Source organism: Miniopterus schreibersii, assembly GCF_964146895.1.
Source record: "Miniopterus schreibersii genome assembly, chromosome: 14".
NCBI lineage: Eukaryota > Metazoa > Chordata > Mammalia > Chiroptera > Miniopteridae > Miniopterus > Miniopterus schreibersii.
Genome location: NC_138114.1, coordinates 55454407 through 55482319, shown reverse-complemented (window position 1 = coordinate 55482319; position 27913 = coordinate 55454407). Strand labels below are relative to the sequence as shown.

The 27913-nt window shown below is 49.9% G+C and overlaps 1 protein-coding gene across 2 annotated transcripts in view; it reads left to right on the top strand.

Moving 5' to 3' along the window:
* PLEKHA1 (pleckstrin homology domain containing A1) overlaps positions 1–27913 on the top strand; it is a 34096-nt gene extending 6183 nt beyond the window's left edge. The window contains exons 2-13 of one of the 2 annotated variants that reach the window (XM_081158353.1): positions 2687–2847; positions 6783–6839; positions 9104–9149; positions 10761–10858; positions 14750–14875; positions 15896–16039; positions 17403–17471; positions 21361–21425; positions 22019–22082; positions 23464–23553; positions 24641–24681; positions 25827–27913. In XM_081158353.1, coding sequence (XP_081014479.1) covers positions 2707–2847; positions 6783–6839; positions 9104–9149; positions 10761–10858; positions 14750–14875; positions 15896–16039; positions 17403–17471; positions 21361–21425; positions 22019–22082; positions 23464–23553; positions 24641–24681; positions 25827–26028 — 1143 coding nt within the window. In that variant the 5' untranslated portion in view covers positions 2687–2706 and the 3' untranslated portion in view covers positions 26029–27913. The remainder of the gene's footprint in view (positions 1–2686; positions 2848–6782; positions 6840–9103; positions 9150–10760; positions 10859–14749; positions 14876–15895; positions 16040–17402; positions 17472–21360; positions 21426–22018; positions 22083–23463; positions 23554–24640; positions 24682–25826) is intronic. The other variant, XM_081158352.1, reaches the window with a different exon arrangement.

Below are 27913 nucleotides of genomic sequence, written 5' to 3'. Positions count from 1 at the left end.
GCAGATTGGAAGGGATTCGCGTTCGGAGCTGTGGGAACGCGTGAGCTCACCACGACTGAGCATCTGTAGGGAAGAGGTCTGACCACCCCCCGGGACACGTAAAAAGATGGTCGTCGTTACTCAGGAAGATACCACAAAGGAAAACCATAGGATCCGCTGCACACCTACTGGAATGGCTCGGACAGACGAAACAACAAGAAAAGCCGTGGCAACACCGGACGCTGACCAGCAGGGAACAGGTGGGCTCTCGCGTGTTGCGGGGGGACTGCAGAGTGGTGCAGCCGCGGGGGCAGCTTGGCAGGTCCTTGCAAAGTTGAACTTACCCCCCAGCAGCCCAGCAGCCCCACCTCGGTACGCGCGTGAACTGAAAGCCCGTGTTCGCACCAGACACCTGGGGGCAGTGTGGACAGCAGAAGCAGCCCAGAGGCCGTTTGCGATGGTAAATGAATAAGCTGCGGTCGCCCGACTGCCCCGCGACACGAAGAACAGCTGTTGATGGACGTGGCTCGGACGCATCTCAGATGCGTTTGCTAAGTGAGAGCAGCCGGCCCAGAACAGGCCACTGGGGCAGATAACAGTTCAGCAGGGGGGGAGGGTGGCCTCCAAGGGTGGTTTTTGGAGGGATGCCCCTGTCCTGTGTCCTGGTGGTGGTGGGATACAGGACTGTGCTCTTATCAGAGCTCTCGGGCCCGAGCGCCACAAAGAGCCTTTTAGGACGGCGTACAGATTAAAAACACACCACAAAACTTCGTGCTAAAACGTCTCAGAGTTGCCAGTGCTTAGAATAGGAGCTGAGCACAAAGGTGCACGCGGGCAGTTTTTTGGTGACGTTAACTGTTGTGTATTTTGATTGCGGTGGAGTTTACACAAGTATATGCATACGTCAGGACTTACGGAACTGCACACTGAAACAGGTAAATTTTACTATGTGTAAGTTATGCCTCAACAATCCTGAATTTTTTAATAAAGATACACTCTCACCAGAATGGCTGAAATGAAACAGACCGACAACACCAAGTGTTTCCAAAGACGAGGTGCGTCCAGAACTTAGGGTTCTCGGTTCTTGTTCCTTTGGTCTGTCTCTACCTTCTGGCAGCACCGTACAAGTGGATAGTTTTTACCTGCAGTGTGCATTAGTATGTAGTTTAAGTTTTCTAGTTTTGATTGCATTTTATAAATTTTAAACTTTGGGTAAGTTCTTTAACAAAGTTCTGTACATACCAGATTTATAATAACTCACATACAAACTTGATGGGTAGTTTTGTTTGGAACTTTTTGGTACGTTTCACCGTTTCTCCGGCTGCGTATAGCCGGGTGCGTACTAACTGAGCTTCCACGGTGAGTTAAACTTTCCTTGAGCCTCTACGAAAATCTAGTTGCATAATAAATTCAACTTGCCGAAGATGTTGGCGCTTTGGCACTGGCTCTGCAAGTGCCGGAGCAGGAGCAGCCTGCGTGTCAGAAGGGGATCGCATACTAGTTTCTAGAGAAAGTGACTAAACGCTGCTTTCCAATCCAAGTCATGGTTTTTAACTTGAACCAGTACAATAAAAATTTCAGTCTTTCAGAATCACAGTGGGACATGCCTCTGGTCTTGTAATCTACACCCCCCTCATTTCCCCCGTGGTAGTTGATTTGCAGGGGAAACTGGCCCTTTGTCCTGCCATTTCCCAGTTTGGCTTTTGCTGTGTGAACCCCTCTGGTTCCTCTGATGTGCTGGCCCTGTGCTTTATGTCCTGTGAAGTGGTGGGACGCAGGGAGGTGTAGAGATGGGCAGATTCAGGAAAAAAGGTTTTGTTGCGGCTGCAGTGTGTTCACTTCGTTGGTGACGTTTGTTCTTCCTTCAGGAGGCACGAAGTACCCGCTTCGCTCTCCCCTCGTGTTAACTTTGATTTGGTTCACTTTGGTTTTAAGACAGGATGGTGTAGAGATTAAGATACACGCTTCAGAGTCCAGGAATCTGGCCCCCTGCCTGGAAGGCCGCCTCCCCTCCTCAGGGCTGTTTCTCGGCTGGGAGTGGGAGGCATGGTGCCTGCGCGGAGGGGCGTCCTGAGGGCTAAGCGAGGGCGCCTGGGAAAGAGTCACGGAGCCCGGCACGTAGGAAGCAGCCAACTGTCATCGATTTGCAAATTTAAAAATATTCTAAAACAGTCTGAAAGGTAGATACCTTGATTTGTAAGTGAGGAAATGAAGGTTTGGGTAGCTAGTTTTTTTGGTTCACTTGGATTTGTTTACGGAAAAGTAAGTAAATCATTCAAGTGGCGCGTCATAACCACTCATAATAAGCTTAATTTTAAAGTGGTTTCGCCCTTGCCTTGTGTGTAATCACCTTGACCTGCTCCCACCTTGTGTCGGCAGGTGGGCTCCTTATGAACAAGTCTCGCCACAGCCCACTTCACGGTGGAAGCCCCCTGCCCCTGCTCACTGCTGCTGTTGTCTCAGTGTGATGTGCTCACTGTTGCTATTTTGTTTCACAGTGTGATGTGCTCACTGTTGCTATTTTGTTTCACAGTGTGATGTGCTCACTGTTGCTATTTTGTTTCACAGTGTGATGTGCTCACTGTTGATATTTTGTTTCACAGTGTGCTGTGCTCACTGTTGCTATTTTTGTCGGAGTGTGATGTGCTCACTGTTGCTGTTGTGTCCCACAGAGTGATGTGCTCACTGTTGATACTTTGTTTCACAGTGTAATGTTCAGGCTCAGAGATGCCTTATGTGGATCGTCAGAATCGCATTTGTGGTTTCCTAGACATTGAAGAAAATGAGAACAGCGGGAAGTTTCTTCGGAGGTACTTCATATTGGATACCAGAGAAGACAGCTTTGTGTGGTACATGGATAATCCACAGGTTTGTAAGACCCACAGGGTTCCCTTTCTCAAAAGCATGTAAGTTCTCACTGTTAAAGTATTTGACATACTACTGATGTGTCGTCCTAAACAGGGTATACTTAGATTTATTTCTACTGGCAGCACTCTCCCTGCCCTGCACCCCAGCTCCTACTGTCTTATTTCAGTTTCAGGAGATGAAACTAAATTTATTTGATAAAAGCTTATGTGTCATATATGCTTTTCCTCCCTTGGGAGAGAAACACTATTTCTGGTAGAAATTTTTTAACTTGTTTAGGTTTAAGATGCTGTCTCGAAGGCAGACACTACTGTCTTTTGGAAATAAGCTACGTGAACTAGGGGACACTCTTGCACGTATGTAGTCCTTTCACCTTACAGTGTGGAAACGAGTGTCAGCCAGTGCTGTGCCGTTCCTGAGTTGAAATCCACTGTTTTATTGTTGCCTTGCACGTCACTGGGGGTAAGTGTTGTAAATTAAAAATGAGAATCCTGGTTTTAAGATCGGTGAGAGACCTTGGATTAGAGGTCATCTGTCAAGCTTTTTGTTTTCTCTGCCTGTGACTCCTTAGTCACATTGAGATGTATGTTGCAGGGAAGCGCGTGTGAAGCAAGAGGGGGGTCCCTGGCGAACTTCTCAGCCTCGTGGGCTTCTGTGCAGGGAGCAGGTGCCGCTCTGTTGCGCAGGGCGGGAACTAGAGCCCCAGACAACTCGCCCAGTATTTACTACCCCGTACAGACTAGATTAGATAAAATACATACATGCTCACGCATTTATAGTCGTTCACACAGAATTTGAGTTGTCATGGACCTTGGTATTAATTCAGCCTCCTTAATGCAAGGAACCCATTTACCCCAGTCTTCACCTTCCCTGTTTGAGCTGCACGTGCTAAAAAGCATGTGTTGTATTTGAGACAGCCCCAGTTATTGCTCGTTCTGGAAGCCATAATCTAGTGCCTTGGGTCCCCTACCCAGTAACCCTGCTTTTGCCCTTCGATTCTCCGTAAAGTGGGCCTAGACCTCTGTCCTCATGCAGCCTTTCAGATTCTGGAGGGTAATGGGAATTTAATTCAGCTTATTTTATTTGAGTGCTGACTTTGGATGAGACTGTGTTTGCTGGGAGCTGCCTTTTCTCTGCCCTTGTTCTTAGAGCTTACTGATGCCCAGCTTTACTCCCTCACCTCTGGGTGTAACCAGCCCTCTCGGGTGGGAGGAACCTGGCTGTGCAACTACACGATTAATACCTTTATTTACTTGACCAGAGTCTGTGGTATAATTAGCACATTGTGATTTTTTAAATGTGCAGAATTTTAAATCTGTCCTTCTGTTCGGTTTGTTCTCAGTAATTTTATCTCTTTATTCCACTGACGAGAATCTATCACAGTCTTGATTCTGCCAACCATTGTGTTAGCCGTCCTGCCAGCTGTGTCACTGTGAAATGTCCCAATAAAGGCTTAACCTTCCACGAAAACTTGGGTGAGATGTCCCGCCGGGAGTGCTGCGTCAGGTGGGCCGCAGGAAGCTGCCCCTGCGCCACGTTCTGAACCGAAGCGGCAGCTTCCTGCGCCTCGGTCTGGTTGCTGCGGTTACCGGGCTGTTTTCAGATCCTCAGGGCCCTGAGGACGACCTTCGTCTGGCTCACCTGTGCTCAGGGAGCCCCTCTTCCTCCGCTTTCTTTCTTCATCACTCACCATTGATTTAAAAAGTGCGCTCTGTGTTCTGGGGGTCAGCCGGGGCGCTCTGTGTTGTTCGAGGGCGCGGATGGTGGTCAGGATCCCGCCGTTGAGTAGCCGTATTAGGAAGTGAATGGGAAGAAACCTGGAAAAGTCTCTTGGCAGAAAGACAGCAGGAACGCGTAAGGACAGATGGCTTGTTTCCCTTTTTATCTTAAATGTCACACTAGTTTATTATTCTCTGTTCACCGTCCAGGGACACATTTTGAAACCCACTTTTTTCTAGTTGGACTTGGCAGCGGTCCTGCTGGTCCGTAGCACAAGGTGTTTTGCGTGTTGTTTATCCCCAGCTGCTCATGTGTCCTGTACGGTGCCGCTGGTTAAGCTGTGACGCTTTCTTGAGGTCACGTAGCCGTGACGCGGCTGCTCATTTCTCCTCCCCACACGGAGGCCGAGGGCCAGGCTCACGGAGGACTTACAGGCGAGTCACAGTTTCGAAGGGAAGGGAGCAGGGCTTGAAAAGCCACTTTGGTGGTGAGGGGGTCGTGAAGACAAGTTCACTTTTCCTTTCTTTATCCAAAATTTAGAAAAATAAGACCCTCTAAATGTAAAACATTTTGTGTAAGAACATAACCATTCAGAGTTACACGTAAAAATTATGATTTTGTACCCACATTTCTCTGTGGTTTGTACCTGGAAGCTCGTCTGTTGTACACAGTTTACAGCAGAACACAGCGCGGCCTTCCTGTGCCGGGGAGTGGGGTGTGAAAGCGCCCGTCCCTGTTGGCAGTGACAAGCTCCTGTTTGGAGCCCTTAAATCTGTGAAATGATGTAGCTTCCACATAAGTAACTGTGTCCGGGAAGCTTATACGGGTCTGGGAAACGTACTTCAAATCAGTCATGAGAACTAGCCCCGAGATTTTTTAAAAAATGTACATTATTATAAAGTCTGTTAAAAAGTTGATCTTGCTTAATCTACAGCAGAGGAAACTTTCAAAGTCAAGATTATTTTAATTTTACTTTTGAAATCTATCAGTCTTTCATACTTTTAATTTTTTTCCAGATTCCTTTATCTGGGTTTCTTACCTCTCTCTTTCTCTATACTCCACCCAATGTATTGTATTACAAGGTATATTAATTAAAGCACAGTGTTGATTACAGAGCTGCTCACAAGCTTTCTTTAATGGTTTCAAATTCTTGATAGTGTCAGCTCCTTAAATCTTTGCGTTTTTATTTGGGTCCTTTAAGTAGGTTCTTCACCCAGGTTCTGCAGCCCGGGTGACCCTGCATCACAGCGGCTTCTCCCCTCAGTGCGGAGCGTCCGAGAGTCCCCCTCACCCGCCTGCTGTCGCTCTTTTCTCCCTGGGGGATCCTCACTCTCACTCCTGTTTCAGATTTTTCCTTTAAATGCCGTGTATTCCTCCACAGAGTCTTTCCTGGTGGCCTTAGCCAGAAATGATTCTCTCTCTTTCAAGACACAAGCCACATTCCAAACTTAAGGGAGGAATAGAAATACTTTGTATGACGTGTCAGTATATACATTCATTCCCTGGTATGGTTTAAAGAGTGTCAATATATATATATTTTAAATGGTATCGATATAAAGTTTTTAAATGGGGAAAATTCTGTTTTTTAAAACAGATATACTTGATTTAAAAATTTTAATAGAACAAAGTAATATGTATAGTCTTTTGAAATTTCTTACAGTTGTTTTACGTCTCTAAGTATTTTTTTCCGTTGCTTTCAGGAACAAAATCTGATCTTGTTTATGGATTTTTTAAAATTATTTTATACATATGTTTTATTGATTTCTAGAGAGTGAGAGAGAGAGAGAAACATTGATGAGAGAGAAACATCCGTCGGCTGCCTCCTGCACGCCCCCTGCTGGAGGCTGAGCCTGCAACCCGGGCATGTGCCCTGACGGGAATCTAGCTGGCGACCTTTCAGCTCTGGGGTGACAACCAACTGAGCCACGCCGGCCAGGGCTTGTTTATGGATTTTTAAGCTCATGAAAAAGAAATTAAGTTTGGCTGCAATGATGAAAATAGCTTTTTAGTTACAGAATCTATTCAGGTGGAACAGAGTAGGCTTCAATTTTGTTACCCATATTGTCAACTTGATTTCAGACCCCGTATGTACTTGAACTGAAAAAATTGATATATAAAATGTGATATTAAAAAAACGATTAACTTTTTAAATGTGTAGGAAATTATAACATAAAGTCATAATGTTGGGTATTAACTACATATTGATAATTTTTTTCTAGAACCTCCCTTCGGGATCATCACGTGTTGGAGCCATTAAACTTACCTACATCTCAAAGGTAACCTGTCTGTACTGAATTTCACTTATACCCCAGTTAAAACCTCTCAGAGCGGGCGCGTGAGTAAAAGGAATAGTTTCCTTCCTGTGCCTTTAATGGTGACGTTCAGGCTTGCATCGCGCTGAAAATAGTGCCTGACGACTATATTTAGGGTGCTCTTTGGTAAAATTAAGGAGATGTGGAATTAACCTACCGACTGGAGCACGCTGCCGATGTTAGCATTTAGCATTAGCGTACATGGTGAGGTGTGTGCACATCGGGAGGAATCAGGCAGCGTTAGGTTCTATCTCTGGAAAACGGGAAGGTTTTTCTAAGTCTGTTGTATTTATTTGAACTGCTTTTAATTTTTAATTCCATTACTTTTACTTTTTGTTTCTTTATGTTTTATTTTGAGGAAAATATGGACCATCTTTATGATGAAAGAATGATTTTTCCCCTCATTTCACTTTCTACTGATGTCTGTTTTTTGGTTTGCTGACTTTTCCGGCATTGTTTCAGTACTTGTGTTTCTTTTCAAAAATTTAGATTTGGTAACGTCAGGTAGGTTTTACCCTGTGCGTTTTCTTGTGTTTTACACAAAGTAATGCTTTTGCTGGTGACTTAAGATGTGGGATGTGAAAAGTAGCAACAGAATGATTAAGAAATATGCTTATGGAACTATTACGCATGCATGGGATTGTTGGCGGAGATCTCCAACAGGGGACCAGTTTACAAGTGTGTCTCTGTTTAAAAGACATTTTATGTTTTAACAATAGAGCTGTTCATTCTCATTGACAAAAGAATTAGCCCTTGGACACTAAAGATTACATATTTATAGGGAAACATTTTATGTTAAAGCTATATAATGTAAATTTATGAGACAGATATTGTTTAAATTTATACCTCAGGTGTCCCTGTAAATGAAGACATTTAATAAATGCTTCAGGGTAGCTTGCAGCTTAAACTCCATACCGACTATATAATTAGGAAGCATGGAATTGCATGGTGAAGTAAGTTCTGGACCCCAGTTCGCTTGACGGCCTATGTCACGTGCCCTGTGACCTGTGCTGCGGCGTAAATGTGCCGCCGGCACCTGTGACCCTCGGTGACGTGGGTGGAGAGGCCTGTTTCACTGCAACGGGCAGAGGTTGCCCTTCGGCTTGTGCCCTTACAGCTGCTTATTGCCTGGTCTTTTTAAAAATGGGCGCCCTTTATTTTTTTTCTGAGGTAAAATGTGCTTTTGTTTTTTTCTTTATATTGGCACTTTATTTGTGCTTTATTTTAATCAAGGATTGCTTTCCTTTTTAAAATTTTTATTTTTTTCAGTTACAGTTTACAGTCAGTACTATTTCGTGGTTTCAGGTAGAAAAACGGGAGCTCTTTTTACAAATAAACTATTAACTAAGCAAGGAGGCTGCCTGGCAGCTGCTGTCCCTTTCTCCATTGCTTCCCTTTTAAAATGGGACCTTCCCTGTGTAGTTCTGCTGACTTTCATCCCTGTCCCGCAGCGTACGGAAGTTTGGACGGTACAGTTTGTGCTCACTTTAGACCTGCCGCTTTTTCCCGGATTTATTCCTGGAACAAACGCTAGTGTGACTCACGGCTGGGAGGTGATAGTTGAGATCAGTCAGGAGCCCAGACTTGGAGTTCTTCTTGGACGTGCAAACAGTGCCGCAGTTTTAAGTTGACTCTGGGCAGCAGCCTGGCAGCGGCCGTGACGGGGCCTCCGGGAGAGCTGCTCACGGAAGGGCCGGCGGCCGGCAGGTGCGGCTCCTGCTGCACCTTCCAGAAGGAATAACGGGACCCTGTTGTCCCAGGGTGTCCTCAGGCCTCACGGCCGGGCACTGCCGTCTGGATTTTGGTCTTTCCGAAGTGTACCATCTCCCCTGTGCCCACCATCACCTTCTCTCGCTGTTCACAGCTAATTTAGAAATACACGGCTTGGGAAGAATTCATAGTAGTGTAGAGGTACTTTTCAAAATACGTTAAACTAAAAATATTTATATGTGTGGCATAAAACTTAGTCATTTACTTTCAACTTTGCATTTCCTTTGGGAGAAGACATGTTTGTCCCGAGAGAACGTGGAAGCACCGCTTGTCGCCAACACTCAGCGTCGGGACCCAGGGCCCGAGTGACTTGCGGTTCTTTTCCAGCCCCTCGGGCGGGACTCCAGTTTCAGATCCGTGGCTGGGTGCGCGGTCACTGGGAGAGCGTCCGCAGTGCTCAAGGCTGGTGTGGTGCCAGGAGCGAGTGACCATCTCTCTCTCTCTCTCTCTGTCGTTAGGTTAGCGATGCCACCAAGCTACGGCCAAAGGCGGAGTTCTGCTTTGGTAAGTGGCTGTGTTTTATATGTTGGTTATTTTAAGTTAGACTAATATAATTACTTCATCTTGTAAAAGGAAACAGTCGCCAAAAACCGCACAACACAAACCCGAGGGCTAACGGGTTATTCTGAGGCAGGTTCCCCCGAAACCGCCATCAGGTGAGGGAATAAAACGGCTGCCCCCTGACCCCTGTCACAGCCCCCCCCCCCCCCCCCCCGGCCAGTGTGTGGTCATCATCTGGGTCTCCATCGTGACCACTCTCCAGCGAGACTTCAGGACATTATTTACTTCGTGCCGTGTTAAATGTATAAGGAATGAAAGGGTTTGGTCTCCAGCTTGTGGGTGATGAAAGGTTTACAGAATCTGGTTAACTCTTCGTGGACGCTCAGTGAGCGTCTGACACACCCCCACCCCAGGCAGACGCAGGCACCGGACAGCGTTGGGGAAGCAGCAGCGACGAGGCACCAAAACCAGGGATGCACGGCCTTTAGTCCCAACTTGCATGTGGCTGAGCCTGGCAGCCACCCTTCCCCATCCCAGCAAGAAACGGCATTTGTAGCATCCCCAGAAATTCTGTGCGTGGGGACACTTGTCCCAGAGAAGCGGGGAGATGAGGCCTGGAACTGAAAATGGGATGAAATGAGTCTGCACACAGAGTGCCGCCCTTTCCTGTGTCCAGCCCCCGGGCGCCGGCACTGGCTGGAGAGTCCGGCGGGAAGACACCGCACCGGCCATTCCCAGCCCTGGAGGTTTGCCGCAGGGAATTGCGTATTCACGTGGGGGAAGCTGAGAGCACAAAGGGAGTGCAGAAGGGACCCACAGTCTAGAAACTGCCCGAAGCAGCTGCCACCCCGGGGCTGGGGGCAGTGGGAGAGGTGGTGTCACCGCCGGGGAGGGGCACCGTGGAGCCAGTGAGGGACACCTGCTGGGTGCCAGGCCCTGTAGGGAGCAGACCAGCTGGTTGTGTGCTGCTGCTGCTGCGAGAGTCCCCACTCCTCCTCTGTCCCACCCACCCCCCTCCCATCGGTACGTCCTGTTGGCGGACGCGACCTGAGCGCGCAGGGGAGTCTCGGAAACGCCGTTGCCGACTCCCAGCCCCTGCGCCCCGGAGCCTTGGAGTGAGAACAGGGGACTTGGCCCCACAGGTGCTGGTGGGCAGTGCTGGTGAGGAGCGCAAAGGAACCCAACCTCTGGGAAGACAGTGCGCCAGGATCTGTGAAAATACTATGAATTCCCTTTGATCCAGCAAGTCTGTGTTCAGAAACTTACCCTATAGAAATATCCTGGCCCAGGTGTGGAGAAATGTACGTGTATGGTGTTTCATTGGGATGTTTTATATAATGTCAACAGTTGGAAATGGCCTAAATGTCCGTCATTTGGGGATGGGCTGAATATATTGTGGTGGTTTTGTTGACTGAAAGACCTGACCATTGAAAGAAGAACTTCACCCTCGTTACTGAGTGATAACAGCAGCACCTGTGCTGTATGTGGGGTAACATTTGTCAAATCCCAGAGTCACAGAATTGAACCTAGCATGGTTTTTCAGCGGCTACAAACATAAACTTAGAGGTAAAAAGTGCAGAATTTCACGTGTTGCGATTTATTTTCTCTCAACAGTCATGAACGCGGGCATGCGGAAGTACTTCCTGCAAGCTAACGACCAGCAGGACCTGGTAGAGTGGGTGAATGTGTTGAACAAAGCTATAAAAATTACAGTAAGTGTTTGTATTTTAAGGGAATCTTGACGTTTTGAAACACACCTGCTGAGTGATAACTGAATCACCAATAGTCTGCATGCTCCAAGTTGATTCAATAAACAGGTTTATAGCGTGAGCACATTTTCTTGTACGTGGTGACTGTGGCCCCTAAAGTCAGCCCATAAGTGGTTTTCCGCCCTTTCTGTGTTGCTGTATTTGAGCCACTGCTTACAGCAGGGTTTCTGGGGGGCGTGCACGGTGGGGCTCCACCGTGAGGATGTGTCGTTTTCTCCGAGTAGCAGGCTTCCTGCCGGCCGCCCGGGTGACAGGAGCAGGTTTGCCTGGGACTGCCCTTGGGTGGGGGGTGAAGGGCTCAGAGCTGAGGCCCAGGGTTAGGGACTGACCTGAGCAGCTGCTGCAGCCAGGGCGTGCTCACGGGGCCTTAGGGAGTTTGTCTCGGGCTCTGAACTTCTCCCCTTGCACTCACTTGTCCCCTTGCACCCACGTCTCCCCTTGCACCCACGTCTCCCCTTGCACCCACGTCTCCCCTTCATCCCCTCTGCCCCCCAGAGCTTGCTGCCCTCTCATCGTTGTCTGTGCTGTAACATCTTCTCCCACCCAGCTCCTCTGTCTGGTTTTCTGAGGAACATGGGTGCGTGTTGATTGTTTACCGTGCTCCAGGCCTGCGCTCAGGTTTTACCTGAGTCGTGGAAACACCAGGCTTAGAAGGATTCGTGTTTACAGGTTTCACAGCTGGTGAGTGGCGCTGCGAGCTGGGCCCAGCCTGCTGGGTGGCGGAGCCGCACTGAGCTCGGCTCCTGGCCGCTGCCTCTCTGCCCCTCACTCAAAAGCCGACTTTTCTCAGAGGGCGGACAGCTGGTGGTGGGAGCAGGGAAGCAGGTTCTGACCCCTGGTTGTGCTGCTTACCTTTTCCTCTTTAAACGCTGGCAAAGGGGCCCGTAGGAGGCCACATGCAAAGGGGCAGGGAGGAGTCCTGTGTGAGCCGGTGGGGTCCCTAAAGTGCAGTTATCTTACCCCAGAGAACTCTCTCAAAACACACGCCCGGAAAGTCAAGTGTGTTGGAGCCTTTGCGCCACAGCACAGTGAGGAGTTAATGCAGCGGAGGCTGGTCCCCGAGTTGGTGGGCGTTCCGTCCTGCGCCAGGCAGCCTGTCACCACGTGACAAACGCCCACGCCCGGCCGCCGAGCCGCAGGCAGCAGAAGTTATTTTAGGTTCATGCGCTTTCAAGAAAGCGATTTTTAAACTGATTCAGCAGCATGTTCCTGAAAGGTCTCCACTGGTTGTTTTCAACCCTCCTAGTTAACATTCCCTACGTGGAAAATTCCCTCGGAAAGACGGCTAGTGACCGCCAGTTAACGCGTGGGTTACAGTTGCCTGATGCGCAGCACAGGCTCCTTTCGCTTTAAGGGAAGAGCCGTGGGAGGTCTCGGGGCTCCCTCCGGAACTGAGGGGCTGAGCCCCTGAAGCCAGCCTGTCTTTGACACTCGCTATCTGCCTAGTGAGTCACTTTTCTGATTCTCATTGGTCGGCTGGCTATTTTTTTTCTTCTTGGTCCTAAAACTGTTCATTTTAATGGCTGAATTTAGACTAATTTTTATTAGAATTTTTAAGGGAGTTATATTCCTGGATAATCTGCTTATGTTTTTCTTGTTCTTAGGGAAAAGGTGATTATAATTTATCTAATTTTTATTATAAAATGCAGTTCTGAGTTAACTCTTGAATTCCAACATGGGACTTATGCTATATTTAGCATTTTATTTTATTATAAGGACAAATTAGAAGTAGTGGGCTTAATAGTTAAGCTTAGGCAAGGGTTTTTAATATACTGTCATCTCTGGAAGGAAAAATGGAGAGACCAGTGTAAGTTCCAGTGTGTTTTTAGGGTGATGTTAAAGGTTCTCCGTAGGCGGTTCTCATGCGTGACTGAGCCCTCAGCCTCGGGAAGGGAGCGACTGCTCCTCCGTGGGCCCCGTTTAGCGCACGTTTCAGCTGATACAGTGACTGGGTCATTTTCTCTCTGGTTTCAGATTCTCTTGGTGCTATTTTCTGTTTTTAAAGGGATAACTTGTTCACATTTTCTCAGTCAAAATAATCTAAATACGAGATGCTGCTCATGAGGAAACACCGTGGGCTTCCCGAGGGAATTGTTTCCCAGGGTCTGTCCTTGGAGCCCTTTCACTCTTAAGCGTCTGTGTGAATCTTGTCAAGTAAAGTTTGTCCCCTGTTGTTCTGCTCAGAAAGCCTCCCAAAGCCTCTAGAAACCCTCAGGAGAACCCCAGGGGCATCCCCTTCAGGAGCATCTCTCTCCCTTCCTCTCCTGTGTCTGTCTCTGTCTCTCTCTCTCTCTCGATTCTTCCCAGAGGAGAGAGGAGGGAGTCTCAGAAGTCACCCAAGAGACCAGTTATTATGCCCGTAAATTACATGTGTGTGGATTGGGTCCACTACAGCTCGGCGCAGAAGCCATGCTCAGCCTGTATTTTGCAAAAAGCTGCCTCGTCGAGCCTGGTCCGCAGGCCCCACTGAGCACCCCTTCTCCCCACGCCTGGTCGAGTGGCCTCACGAAGGAGCCCAGGCTGGGAGCACTGATCCTTGGTGTGGCTCATGAGACGCCCACCTCGAAGTGTCTGTGTCCTGCTTAAAGCGCGCTTTCGTAGGCGGCTCTGTGGATTTACTGATCTGAGCTGCTGGGTGTGGAGCCTGGGAGTCGGCGTTTTTAGTAGTGTTCCTGGTGGTGCTTCACACACGCTGAGAAAGCTCTGCTGCTTTGGAATCCTGGTAAAAGGTTTGGGTCTTGAGTGCAGCGTGAGTGGTGCCCCCTGCATCTGTGCCAGGACCTGGGAGCAGAATTAACTGACAGAAGAGACATTTAATTTTAAATTAGATGTCTTTACACCAAGACTCCTGTGCTTGTCCGTAGTGTTTGTCACAATGTTTCTGGTAGATCCTCAGTGCCCTTTAAGTCATTGGAGAGATTAAATATCATGTGCAACATCGTAATTGGTGCTGGGCATGTTTTATTACATTTTATTCAGACCTTAAAAAGTTACTATTCAAATACTGACAACATGGAGCAGTCCACTGACGGAAATAGTGATTAACCGGCGCCTTGCTCCCGGGCCAGGCCGCGTGAGAACTAAAGTGTGTGTTGAACGTCGGCAGTGCCTCCAGGTCCGCCGTAGCGAGGTGTCCTACACGAAATCCCTGCATTGACAGTCACTGTTTTTTCTTGTGAGTGCTTTATCACTGATGCAGGTATTGGAATTGCTTTTTAAAATTCCTAATACGTGTTTTAAGTTATTTGAACATTTAGACTTATAATTTATGTTCAGTATTTTATTATTTCCCCCTGCTGATTTTAGATTCATCCATTGAGTCAGTCTTCTGACATTTATTGAATACTCGTATGTTTTCAGTGGTAGACTCTGTCCTAAAGCCAGTAGTGAAGAATATGTCACCACCCCTGTCCTCAGGGACGTGGCAGGGACGGGGTAGGAACAGAGGGAAGGAGAAGGTTCAGCGTGGAGCCGCGGGACAGTTAGGGCTCTCCGTGAGCAGGGGTGTGGTACAGCGGTTGAGCGTGGGCGGCGGGTACAGACTTGGCTGGAAGGCAGTGCGCCCCCGGCGCCTCCGAGCCTGTCGCTGCTGCAGCGAAGACCCTCCTGTGCAGAGGGCTGGGGGGGTGGAGTCGTACCTGCCCAAGTACGTAAACGATGTCTGCGTTATGAAGATGACTGGGATGGAAGAGTGCTGTGAGAACTTAAAGCGTCACATACAGGGTATTTATACGTGTTTTATGTAAATAGACGATTTAAGCTGGAAATTCTGTGATAAAAGAGGGTGTCATGTAATGCTGGCTCTGAAGCCATTCATTTCACTTACTGTCTTAGGTACCAAAGCAGGCAGACGCACAGCCTCACCCTGAGAACCCGGGTCGCCTCGGTGACTGCGGAAAGAAGCAGGTGTCCTACAGGACTGACATTGTCGGGGGGGTCCCCATCATCACCCCCACCCAGGTAATGAGCTCATTCTTCGTTGTGTGTGTGGGTTTCAGTATCGTTATCAAAACCAGGACGGCGCATCTTCTGAATTAGCACAGTAGTCAGTTAACACAGAAAACTTATATATTTGTTTCTTGTTTCAAAAGTGTGTTTAGTGTAAAAAAAAAAATTAGAAATCACAGATCAACAGAACTTCACTTTTCATGTTTTTCTGAGTCTGTCTTCGTGTGCTTTGGCCGCCAGAAGTGGAGATCTGACCAGACCCGCGCAGCACAGGCTTGAACTGCGTGGTCCGTTGACGCGCAGGTTCTTTTCAGTAAATGCCTGTTCCGTGTCCGCGGGTGCCGAGGGCTGGCCGTCGGCCTGCTGTGGGCCCTTTCGGGGCTTGAGCGCCTGTGGGCTGGGTGTCTGCAGGGCGGGGGGACCATCCTCTGCAGATACTGAGGGACAGCTGAGTTTTGGGGCGTCCCTGACCCCGTGCTGCTCAGGGTCCGCTGTCCGCTGTAAACAGCTTTCCTCGCTCACAGCTCAGACATTTTTCATGTCAGAAATTATTCTCCACCCTGCTTAATGCCTGGAGCAGTTTTGGTGCTGGTGCTGTAAGAAAGGACTTTCAGAGGGCACGTGCCTGGGGGAAGTGTGAGCGGAGGACAGGCACCCTCGGGTGCAGGGACATGGCTCCCCGGGTGCAGGGACATGGCTCCCCGGGTGCAGGGACATGGATCCCTCGGGTGCAGGGACATGGATCCCTTGGGTGCAGGGTTGGTGGGCTCAGCAGCTGCCCCCGGAGCTGGGCGACCCTCTGACACTCCTGGCTGTTGGAGGAGCAGCTGTCACTCAAAGTACCGGGCTCTGTGCCCGTATCCAATCAGATTCCTGTCCCGGGTCAGTCGTGCACTTTAGGGAGCGGTCCCTGCCGCTCCAGGGCCCACCGCTCGCGGTTACTAGGACTTATCGCCTGTGTTTCCTGTGCTGGCGAGAGTGTGCTTCGAGGCTGAACACACAAGAAGGAATTTCTCTTTTGCTTCATTTCAGAAAGAAGAAGTCGGCGACTGTGCTGAAGGAGTGGACAGGAGTCACCTGAAGCGGTCCCAGAGCCACCTCCCTTACTTCTCTCCCAAGCCGCCCGCTGACAGCGCCGTCATCAAGGCCGGGTATTGTGTCAAACAGGGCGCCGTGGTGAGTGCTCAGCGACACGTGCAGCAGTGAGGACGCGCGTGGGTCAGCAGGCTCAGCGTCAAGTGCTCGTTGGTGAAAGACCCAAGTGAGAGGAGCACGCTGAGGACTCGGGGGGTGGGGTCAGGGTTACTCTGTGCTCCTGACGCAGGGCTGACGTTTACTTAGTCTGGTAGCAGCTGGTTAAATTAATACTTATTACCAATGACCTTCCGTTTTATTTATTCCAGGAACTTTTTCTATTGATCTCCTCCCCCATCCCACCTCCTTGGGAGTGGGTCAGGGAAAGAGCAGGGAGGAGGGGCAGGGAATGTGATGTGGGGCGGACCACAGTTGCAGCCCCGTGACCTTGGGCTACTCAACCTCTCAGCCTCGCAGTTTCTTTTGAAGGAAAGTCATATTATAAAACCTTCCGCCCAGAGGTTTTTTGAAAGGTGTAGGTGCGAGCCCTGGGCGCAGCGCCTGGCCCTGGGGAGGCGCTCGTGCCATTCGCCCAGGCGGCCTCCACGGCCAGGGCCGGGGCAGAGAGTGGCAGGAAGAGCAGGTCAGCTCACCAGCGTTTCCAAGGTCCCGAAGGACCTTCCTGATGCGGGAGTCACTCTGTCTGTGAGAACTGAACCTTCAGAGTTTCATAAGAAATAAACGAAGCTTTCAAGTAAAATGCTGAAACTCCTGGCAGTTTCTTTGCCATCACCTCTGATTAGCTTAGTCGGTCAGCCAGGGGACGGTTCTTTCGGTCCCAGCACCTGACTCCTTAGGGCGAAGGGAGCGAGCGGAGGGCTGGAGGCTTCTCGCTCTGTCCTGGCCGCAGGTGAGGCCCGTCCGCAGGCCGTGACTCACCTGCGTGTTCGGGCTTTTACCAGACGGTCCTTTCTTTTTGTTTTACTCTGAAGTCTGAAATACCAACCCTTAGAAATACTGGTGTGCTCCCACAAAAACTGTGTTTCAGGGGCAAAAACGTTTGCACAGAGTAGGTCCACTCTGTTAAATACGTGCTGTTTTACTACTAAGTGTAAAGCACCTGGAGCGGGGTCCGCTGTGGTTTAGTAGCATTTCCTGTCTCGCTCTTGAACTCTTGAGAGCATCTGTTCTGTGGGGCTGGGGGTGGGGTCGACGGGGAAGAGCTTTTTTTTTAACTTTTAGAGCATCAGAGACTCGATACTTTGTTACACTAGCGCGTTACAGGCCGGGAGCCGCTGCTGCTGCGTTAGGAGCTGGAGGCGGTTCCACGTCTCCTGGGGGGGGGGGGGGCAGCTGCCTCCTTGGGGTCCAGGGGTCAGCTGGGCCCCTGGAGATTCGTTAAATGCTTATTGACGTTGGACATCCTTAGAAACAGCAGCCTCACATCTGTGTTCGTCTCTGGCAGATGAAAAACTGGAAGAGAAGATATTTTCAGCTGGATGAAAACACAATAGGCTACTTCAAGTCCGAGCTGGTACGTGGCTTTGTCGTGAACGCTGCTTTTCAGTGTCTGGGAAATATCACGGGGGCTTTCATATTCATAGATACCTGGTTTCTTGTCCCGTTTTCTGTTCTTAAAATAATGAAAATCTGGTTTGAGAGCGTCACACAGTTCAGATTTTGCTGTGATGCTTCTGGGGAGTGGTGTTTTGTTAAATATAGTCTGAGATAAAAAGATCACGCTTTCCAGGGCGGTTCACCTTGAGAGAATTAAAAATGCCAGAGCCCCTCCGTCGACGCGTTTCCTGGAGGGCCCTGGGGGCGGGAGGGAGGAGCGGCCCCGGAGGTCAGCGTTCAGCCCCGGCACGTCTGCCTTTCCTCCCTCCCCTCTCCGCTGCTCTTTTCCTGCCAGATGTTTTTGTTCTTTCTGGAGGTAGAATCAGAGATGGAAATTCTCTCTGTCGTTGGTTCGAGTAACACCTTTATTTAAACCACGCTCGTCCCGTGGCCTGAGCCGTGCAGTCGGCGGCTGGGAGAGGGGGGTGCCGTTCACACACCCGCCAGCCTCCCCTTGTTTTGGGGGACTCTGAGGGGACCGTGCTCTCTGTTCGAGTGAAGGCACCGGGACAGCGCTGCCCGGGGGGAATGTTTTGTGTGCGGCCGCCAGGCCTGCTGAGCCCCGGGAACGTGGCTAGTGGGACTGAGGAACCCGACCGACTTAATTGTAAAACTAAAACTGATTGTATTTAAATAGCTACACGTGGCTAGTGGCTGCCGTATTGGACGACAGAGCCCTAGAGAAGAGGAGGGGACTCTTCTGAGACCCCGCTCAGGCGTCTGTCCTAGAAGCTCTGACGTGGACCTGCTGCCCCTCACGCCCGCGGTGCCCGGTTCCCACTGTCCCGGTGCCCCGCTCGGTCGTGCCATGGTGTGTGAGCCCGTTTATCGGGCCATGACACGAGCCGCTTTGGCGCTCACTTCCTTTTACCCTTTTATGAACGCAGCTCTGGTACTTGGTAGGTCATCAGTCGGTGCTTTTGAAGGAGTGAGAAATGACAGAGCATAGCAGGAAGAGCCGCGTTCGCGGACCTTCCCCAGGCTTCAGGTCCTGGGAGCCTCGACTGGGAGGACTGGTTACTTGGCTCAGAGCCCGGCCTTGGTCTCTCACTTGCGAGGCTGCACGTGCGTTTGGTTGGCAGGTCGGTTCCTTGCTTTTAGTTAAAGCCAGTTCTCTTGGGGAGAGTCACGCATGCAGCCCATGGTCATCGAGCTCCATCCCCCGGACACTGTCCTAGGAACTGGGAATAACAGTCAGCGACATGCCTCGGCAGTTCCGTTTTGCCAGAGAAGTTGACATGTCCCTGACACTCACAGTAATTGTAGTAATTATTAGAGAAATATTTACTAAGTTTTGAAAACCTGCACATGGATGTTATGCTATAAAATCTGAGACAAAGAACACTGAACTGTCACAGGAGGTAGGGAAATACATGTGTTTAGGAATACGATAATTAGTTAGAAAACAGATAAAGCTAAAACACTAAACAGAATGACTGCCCTTTACCAGTTCTCTGGTGCACCCCTGGGCTTTCCTGAAGTCTCAGGGAGCCCTAGAGCTGCTGTGGGCGAGGGGCAGTCAGGAGGCAGCTGTGCTGGGGTTGCCGTGGTTGCAGGCACACAGCATCCTGGGTTCGGTCCAGGGGACACCAGCCTCCAAACCTCCAGGAAGGGGGCTGCCGCCTGCGAGAGAGTCTCAGGGACCCGTGAGAGAGGCTTAAGAGATGGCCTGGAGTGGACAGCGGCGGTGCTGATGGCGCCTGATCAGAAAGCGACTCGGGAGAGCTGGAACCTGGCCATGAGTTTTAAGAAACCGTAACCAATCTATTTTGCTCATGTATTTTTACATATGCTCAAGAATGAGATACGGTAAAATGGATGTTTAAAGTATAAAAGGCTCTTTGACAAACTGTGGGGAAACTATCTGGTAGAAAATGAGGAAAAGACATGAAGAGACAATTAATTTACAAAGAAATTAAAATGGTCCTTAAACATAAAAAGATATTTTATAACATCACTTGTAATTAGAGAAGCGCCAATTTTAAAAAAAACCACAGAAATATTATGTCTTGTCTCTCATGAGAAAGCCGTGGCTGAGTGAACAGATGGGCATCTCCGCTCTAAGCAGGGCCCCCGGGGACGTGGCGGGTTTCAGAGCTGGGGCGGGGACCGTGCGAGCTGAGCCCATGCAGAACATCTGGCTCTGATGGAAAACAAGGAAGTGGCTCAGAAGTAATGGGGACGCGTCAAAAGGACACTGGAGCCAGCTTGAATCTCAGACAGTTTGAGCAAGAAAAATAAATGATGATAACGGGGTATAGCTCAGAGCTCAGTGAGTCGTTAATAAACAAACAGGGAAGGAGAAGCATTCTCTTCGAGTAGAATTCCAGCTCACCTATGTAGGTGAGCTCACTGGCTAGAAAAGTCACCACTTGGCAGCCACTGGAGTAATGGTGATTTTAGACGAGAATCCTCAATGTTGGGTGAATCTAGAGGGCAAAACTAGGGTGGGACTCTGGGTGCCACAGAGGCTCCAAGAGTCTCCCCACAGGCCTCTAACAGTGACAGGGAGGCAAGAGCAATTTTACAGTTACTGGCAGGCGTGACCTTAGCAGGAGATCGGGGTTAGCGCACGAGCGATGGGACCGACCACTGTCGTGCACCCGAGTCGTGCACCGAGAGGGACGCGGCTTCCTGCCCAAACCGCACAACCTGAGTCTGAGCACGTCAACATCAGACAGACCCAGCGAGGGGCATACACAATAGCTGGCCTGGCTTTTCAAAATTTAAGGGTCAAGGAAGGCTGGAGAGCTGTTCCCCAGTAAAGGAGCCTCAGACATGACAGCTAAGTAGAACCCTAGACGGAAAGGACACGGTGTTCCTCTTGCTGGAAAGTGCTGGCGGGGCAGCGAGTGAACCCCGAGGGTGGTGTGTATTCGGGAGCAGTGTGGCACCATGTGGAGTGTGGCACCATGTGGAGTGTCTGGGCTTCCCGACCGTACTGTGGTTGTGCAATCGGAGAACATTCTTGTTTCATGAAATAGCACTGAAGTCTTTAGTAGTAAAAATGTATCCCATCCACAGCTGCCTTCAAATGACTGCACCATAGTCACTCACACACACACAGTGATTCAGCGAATGCAACATAGTAACACAGTGTACAGAAATTTTTAGTCTGAAATTATTTAAAAATGGGCTGTTCTGTAAAACTTTAGAGAAAGATTTGTGATTTTAAAAAGCGTTCAGCGCGGTTTCCTTTTTTCCTTAGTGTTCATAAAATAACGGCGGGCCAGCCCCGTGATGCCACAGTCAGTGAAGTGCAGCATGTAGTCTTTATGGAGCGTAGAGCACAAGGATTGTGCTGTCGGGAGCTAGTTATGTCCTGTCTGTGTGTCTTCAGCCCGGTTTTGTAACCTCAGGTCAGGTACTTGACGTGTTTACCCCTCAGTGTCCTTGGGGGAGTAATAGTGCGTGTTGTAGGGTTGTGGGAAGTTTGAGATAACACTTAAAATCTAGCAGATGTCCTGGCACTCGGTAAATGTTCAGTAAACTGTGCTTGTTGAAATAATGTGTTCATATAAAAATGTTACTCTTAAAATAGGCATGTAACTCAGAGGAGCTGGGCACTCACTGCTCAGCGCCTCCTCTATCCCCAGGGGAAGCTCTGCACTTACTGGCACAGAGGGTTGATCAGGGTCCGATGGTTGATGGCGTCATAGGCCACATTGTCACCGGGCCAGAAACAGCAGGAAAATGTGTCATGCGCCATGTCCTTGTTCAGGCCGCAGATCTCCAGACGAGACAACCAACCCTTGAGAGGATTTCAGGAATATGCTTCATGCATCTGTTTGCTTTTTTTTTTCTAGGAAAAGGAGCCTCTCCGCGTGATACCCCTGAAAGAGGTTCATAAAGTGCAGGAGTGCAAGCAGAGGTGAGCGCCGCTCCCATGGTGTTTTCTTGTTATTTATACACAGCAGTGCTTTAGTTTGGTTGATGTGCTTGCAGGTGATAGTTTTCTAGTCCTGTTTTCAGCTGCTTAGAGTTGGGAGATACTAGAACTTTCAAAACCCTCGGATTAAAGTACTGAGATTTTTTTTGTTTGAAAACTAAAAATTGGGAAACAATCCTTAAGCTTATTAATGGAAAGAAAAAAACTTCAATGTGAACGGCTTCTATGGTCTTGGACGGATTGGTGTGCTAGGATTTTAGCTTTTTGAGGCTGGTGCAGAAAGAGCCTTGTAAGAAACATGGTAACTGGGCAGCGTTTCTGTGAACAGACTCCCTTCTTCATGTTCAAAACCCTGACTTTTAAAGTAGTTTTATGTACCTGGTCTGGGATACACATACAATGTGTAAAGTTTAATACAAAAATAAGTTGAAAAAGTTGATAACTTGGTTTTGTTAAATCAGTGTGTTCCTCTAGGACTTACTTTCTTATTGGTGCATATTTGGTGTTGGGTAAATAAGTGAAAAAAGCCTATCAAGCAACTGCTGTTGAAGTCCCGTGGAAATTTTTTGTTACAGTGACATAATGCTGAGGGACAACCTCTTTGAAATCGTAACATCATCGCGAACCTTCTATGTGCAGGTGAGATACTTCCTTGAAGGTTATAGATCCTCTTACGGAAAGTAGTAATTTTAGAGGGGAAGTGAGCTTCTCGCTTATGAGAGTAAGTAAAAAATACGACAACTGCAATTCACCAAACAATGTTACATACGACTATTGGTCGGTCGCACGCTCAGCACACGCGGGATCTTCGCTGAGTTAGTCGAATAGAACTGAGTCGCGCTTGGAGGAAGGGAAATGCCACCTGAACTTGTGGGCTGAGTGTGTGCTTTCCACTTGGATTCTCTTGGCACCTATTCTGGAGTTTGATTATTCCATTTGGGTAATTTTATAGAAGGGGGGCTCAGATACTAGACAGCAGGGCTTAGGGTCCCCCTGATGGTAGGTACATCCTGCATTGGAGTTTAAAACGAACTCTTTACTCACCACATTAATTAATTTGTAATTTTTCTTTAAAGAACATTTGCTTATGTTTTATAAAACTTACATATGCTTATTGCAGGAAGGGTGGTTTATAAAATACACAGAGTCCCGCATTCAGCAGCCGTCCTCACCTCTCGCTGCCTTTCTTGGGGCATCTGTTTTATAACAAGTGGAGTCACGTGGAATGTCGATTGTGTGCCTGGCCCGGAGGCTCCGCGGAGCCTGGGCCTTCTTCCTCCGTCGTTAGACTTGCTCTGTGCTGTCACGTGGATGTTCCACAGTTACGCTGCGTGTCTGCCCCTTAGTTGCTGATCGCTCATTTACATGGTTTTCTTACACTGACTGTGATAAGTCACGTGCTGGTGAACATTTTTGTGCATAAATTTGCCTGAATTTCTTACTTCAGGATGAGTTTCTAGATCGAGAGTAGCTGTTAGACCAGGGACCTTCGAAACCTTTATTTTGCCCAGCTGGTTTCTAGACGTGCCCTCCTATTGCAGTGAGTGAAGGTATATGTTTTACTTTTGCCTACGTTGAGTTTTTTTCTTTGAAAAATTATTCGTTATTATTATCGGTTCATAAATACTATCTTGTATCTTTAAAATTTTAAACTTGCCGATTGCAGAATCTAGAAGTTAAGGGCAGTGTCTCTGCGCCCCTCTGAGGGCCTGGTCCCATGGGGTTAAAGTCACAGGGAGGTTTGTGATTCACATGGGAAGCTAAGGTCCTGCTGAGGAATGGTCTGTGCACCGTGACCACCGGTACTTCTTTAGGGTTATGGAACTACGAGGAGTGAGTTCTAGAAAAATAATTTACTCAGCAAAACCTGGTTTAAAAGGGTGATTTCTAAAAGTTTTTTTAAATCATTGCCTTGGAATGATTTTGTCGTTGACACTTTATTGCTGAAGCGTGCGTGTTGGGTCTGTGGGTGCAGGAACTGATTTGAGGGGAAGGACTGACCGGCCCTTTCTCCCCTCAGGCCGACAGCCCTGAAGAGATGCACAGCTGGATCAAGGCCGTCTCGGGGGCCATCGTGGCGCAGCGGGGGCCCGGCCGGTCAGCGCCTTCCGTATGTTTCCTGTTCTCGGGGTGGTCCTCCCTCCGGCTCCCCCATTCTTTCAAGCTATTTTCCTTCCTCTCCCCGTAATCCTCTGGTTTCTTTCTGAACTGAGGTGTATTTGCATGGTGACTTTCATACCCATTGGACTTGGGAAAAAGTGATGCATTTCTAATTCAGCGCTTCCCGGTAGCCGTAGGTGTCCGTGACTCCCGTGCGCTGCGCTGGGCAGGTGCCCCGGCAGGGCCGCTGGAGGACGGGCTCGCCGGGAGTCGGGGTGTGGTGCAGCGACCAGGTGGTTCTCAGTGTAGCGTGTGCCCTGTCGTCTGCGGATGCCCTGGCTTCCTCTTTGCTCCCTGTAGTTTCACTCGGGGTCTCTCTGGCTTAATAGCCGTAGGACCATGGAGCAGCTGGAGCCCGAACTACAGCTGACCCTCCCGTCAGCGCCTCCCCTTCACGGTGTCTCCTCATTTCCTAGGACGTTGATTTAAAGGCTGCTTTTGTTTACAGTCTTAACTGTCTTCGTGGTGGTGTCACAGGGAGACAAACAGCTAAACATTCTCAGAAGTAGTGAGAGAGATGTTTTTCATGTTTAATTTCCACATTCGTGGACATCACAGGGTAAGATTTGCCTTTAGAATACCCGGGGCGCCGGTCCCCGACGCAGAACCACGAGTTCTGAGGAGTGAAAGGCTGCTCAGCCTGCGCAGTGTGGCGCCACCTGCAGCGAGACGGCCTTTGTTCCATCGCGATGCTGCGTTTTCCGCACCTGCCGTATTTTCCTGGTGGTAACATAGTAACCACAGACCAGTAAACACAAGTCCATCTCTCTCGTTTCCTAATCCAGTCCTCCTCCTGTCCTTTCGTGGCACGAGCAGCTCCTTTCCTAGCGTGGGCCCGGTAGCTGCCTGTGTTTTGTGTGACCTTCGGCGTCGAGTATGAGACCCGCCCGCCCTGTCTGTCGGGAAGAGGGAGCTGAGAGGGCGCTGTGTGTGGTGCTTGTGGTGGGCAGGCGGGCTGTCCGGCTGTGACTCAGCACAGCTCTCCCTCCCTCTCCCAGGTAGGTCAACGCTAACCTCAGCTTTGCCCTGTGTTCCAGATGCGGCAGGCCAGAAGGCTGTCGAACCCTTGTATACAGAGGTACACCCCACGGACTGGTGCATGCGGCACGTATGTGGGCCCCGCTAGCGTGCCTTCTTACTAGAGGGCCGGACTCACTCACTGCTTACCACTCCCCTAGAAAGTTGAGTTAACGAGCTCCTCCCGCAGTTACGTAGCCTTGTCAGCACTAACACGGCCGTCCCAGTCCCTTCATCGGGCTGGAGACGCGGTTAGAAAAAACTAATGAAAAGAAATTGAACTTTACTAACTACAAAAAGTCATCTTCTAAAAATTAATCCACTGAGTTGCCACAAGAGTTTAATCGCTGTGTTCTGTGTGCTTCCACGTTTTCCGTGCTACACCGCGGGACACGCGCCCCGGTTCCGATACGTGCGGGCCCCCGCCTGCCAGTGCGTTGGACACACTGCTGTGGTTTGCATGGCGTTAACCCTCGGTGACACTCCCACCTGGCGGGACTCGGTCGTGCTCACAGTTTGCAGCACTTGGTCTTCAGAGCCACTGCGGGTGGGTGAGCGCCGTGTGCCAGGAGCCACACAGTGGTGCCTGCGGGACGGTCACGTTCAAGGTGTCTGCAGATTGGACGAGTTAGAGGTACATGGAAATTGACACCCCCAGCTGGTCGTTACTTCACCACAGCGACAGTAGGTGCTTAAATCCGCACTCTGTTACCTCACGGCCTTAGGCCATCTGGATGGATGACGTTCAGAACCGAACATGCAGTTAAGTCAAAAACAAAGAGACCGTGCTTGTGGCCGCAGTGAAATTCGGGGCTTGTATGACACGTAAAGTACGTGGCTTAAACCCTCGTGCTGATGAAAACACATTAAATCAAGGGGTGAAGCTGCCGCCCCGTTAGGCCAGCTCAGCTGCAGGTGGCACTGCGCCCGCCCCAGGGTGCCCAGGTCCAGGCAGAGCCCCCGGCCGGCCTCGCCGACAGGACTGGCTCCCGGCGCAGGGGCTTGGCCGTCTGCTGTGCCCTCAGTCCCGCGGGGCGCTGCTCTGGGGGGACCTGCACACGTTTGCTGCATGGCTCCTGCTCCTGTGTGTGTGTGTTTTCTGCCTGTTTTTCAGAGAATAGTCTCGCACTGACTCACTAACCCTGTCCCGCCCCTGCCCGCCCCTGCCCGCGTCTGCCCGCGTCTGACCGCCCCTCCTCTCCGCAGGAGCGTCCCACCTGTCCCGAGCCCAGGCCCGCGCTCCGCTCTGCCAGTGCCGCCGCCTCACGCCCCCCAGCCGCTCGCAGCCACTCTCTGGTCTCCAGCTCTGCCCTGGAGAAGCGAGGATTTTGCGAGTCTCTTGCCAAGGTCAAGCCAGGGAACCTCCAGGTCCAGACTGTCTCTGCAAGAGACCCAGCTCCCAAAGTGACTGGAAAAGCCCTGCCACAGCCTCCGAGTGAAAACGGCCCTCAGGAGAGCGACCGCGGCCCCGTGGACCTGGACGACGCGAGCCTCCCGGTCAGTGACGTGTGAGGCGGGAGCACCGGGGGCCCGCCCGCCTTGCCAGCCCCTCGGCTTCCTCCCGGAGGCTTCCAGCCAAAGATGAGAGAACGGTGACTTCATTTTAGCGCCTCCGCGGCGCGGCCTCGAGGATGTGCTCGTCCTAAGCTGGCGCAGCAGGGGTCCGGGGAGAGGCCAGGGAAGAAAGAAATCTGAGTGTCTACCTGTCTGAAGTGAATGAATACGTGTGTGTGATGTTTTTTCCTGGTGAATTTGACAATTTAAATGTTTATCAATTTAAAACATTGAAAATGCTTATTAATTATCCTGGTCATTTTAAAAATGCTACTATGACTTCCTTTTAGATGGTCGATACTTACAGTCCTACCGGTTAATGTTATTGAATGAAATGCTACCAGACGGACACCTGAGCCCACAGTGTGGTTTTGTCCTGTCTGTACCACGGTGGGCTGTTCTGACAGGGGACCCTGCCCGACGCCCTGGTCTGCAGGCGAGTGGTGAGCTTGGTGTAGAGGATATTGTTGGACTGACGGTGGTGGGGGTTGGGGGTTGTACTGGGTGGAGAAAAGGGGGAAAGTAAATTTTAAACAACTGCATCTTGGACATTTGCTTGGAAAGGTTGACGAGACTGGCAGTCATTGCTCTTTTCAGCGGACACGGGTGCAGAGTTTCTGGGAGCCCTGATTTGCTTGTGACAGTTTTCTACACTGTACAGTTCTTATTTCTGTATTGGGGTCTGTGAGAGGCCCCGAGTCTATATATAGACACTTCCCTCATCCTGCGACGTGGCCTCAGCCTGTCACCAACAGCCTCTGTTCAAGTGCCTGTGTCTCGTCTCGTCACTGTGCTCGTCCTAGTGACTGGCTTCCACCATCAGGGTAAAACCGGGAGCCCGGTTCAGGGTGTCGAACAAGGTGCATCCTTCCATGGCAGAGATACCGAGGCTGGGCTCACTGCCTGTGCAGCGTGCTTGCTTTGAAACAGGTCTGAGCGCACGCTGAGTTGTGGGGACGGATAGCGACAAGCTCCTCTGGAAGTCCTAGCTCGAGCGGCTGGGCAACGGACCGGTTTGAGCGATGCCCTGCGGCCCCGTCCTAAACGCCTGCTTTAAAAATAGTCTTGAATGTCACATGCTGCTATTTTTATGACATTTTACCATTTTGTTTTGAATTCACACATGTCCTGTCTCCCCTGTTCATTTTCTAAGACGAGTTCTTGTCTGAGAGAGAGAGAGACAGACAGACAGACGCTTCCTGCTGCTGTGGTGGGTCCGGAGGCCACTGCATCACACTGGCTGCCCCAGCATCAGCCTCAAACCCAGAGGCGTCGAGTCTGCACCGCCGCCTCCTCCTCATAAGCTAATGGTTTTAAGGCTGCATTCAGAGTTTCCCGTCCGCAGCTGCATGTGGAAGCGATAGACCGAAAGGCTGCGAGCGGCTCTCGGTCTCCCCATCGTAGCCTCTCCCAGATTCAGAGCCCCGGGAGCGCCCGTGTGGACCGTGTGACGTTCAGGAGCCTCAGGCCGAGCTCTCGCAGCAGCTTCCACATCGCATGTCTGTTTGGTGTATTTTGGTAATTTGGTATATTTCATAGCGGCAAAGTACTTTCTCTATTTTGGGACTTTCTATGGAACTACCCTTGTACTCAGTAGCATAGGAAAATGTTCTTGTGATTTCTGGGGTCCTCTGATATTTATCTCAATACTTTTATAATTCTATGAAAATTATTTAATATTTTAAAACTTACACTTTTCTTGTAAATATATCACATCTGAGTTGTCAAATTACTTTGAA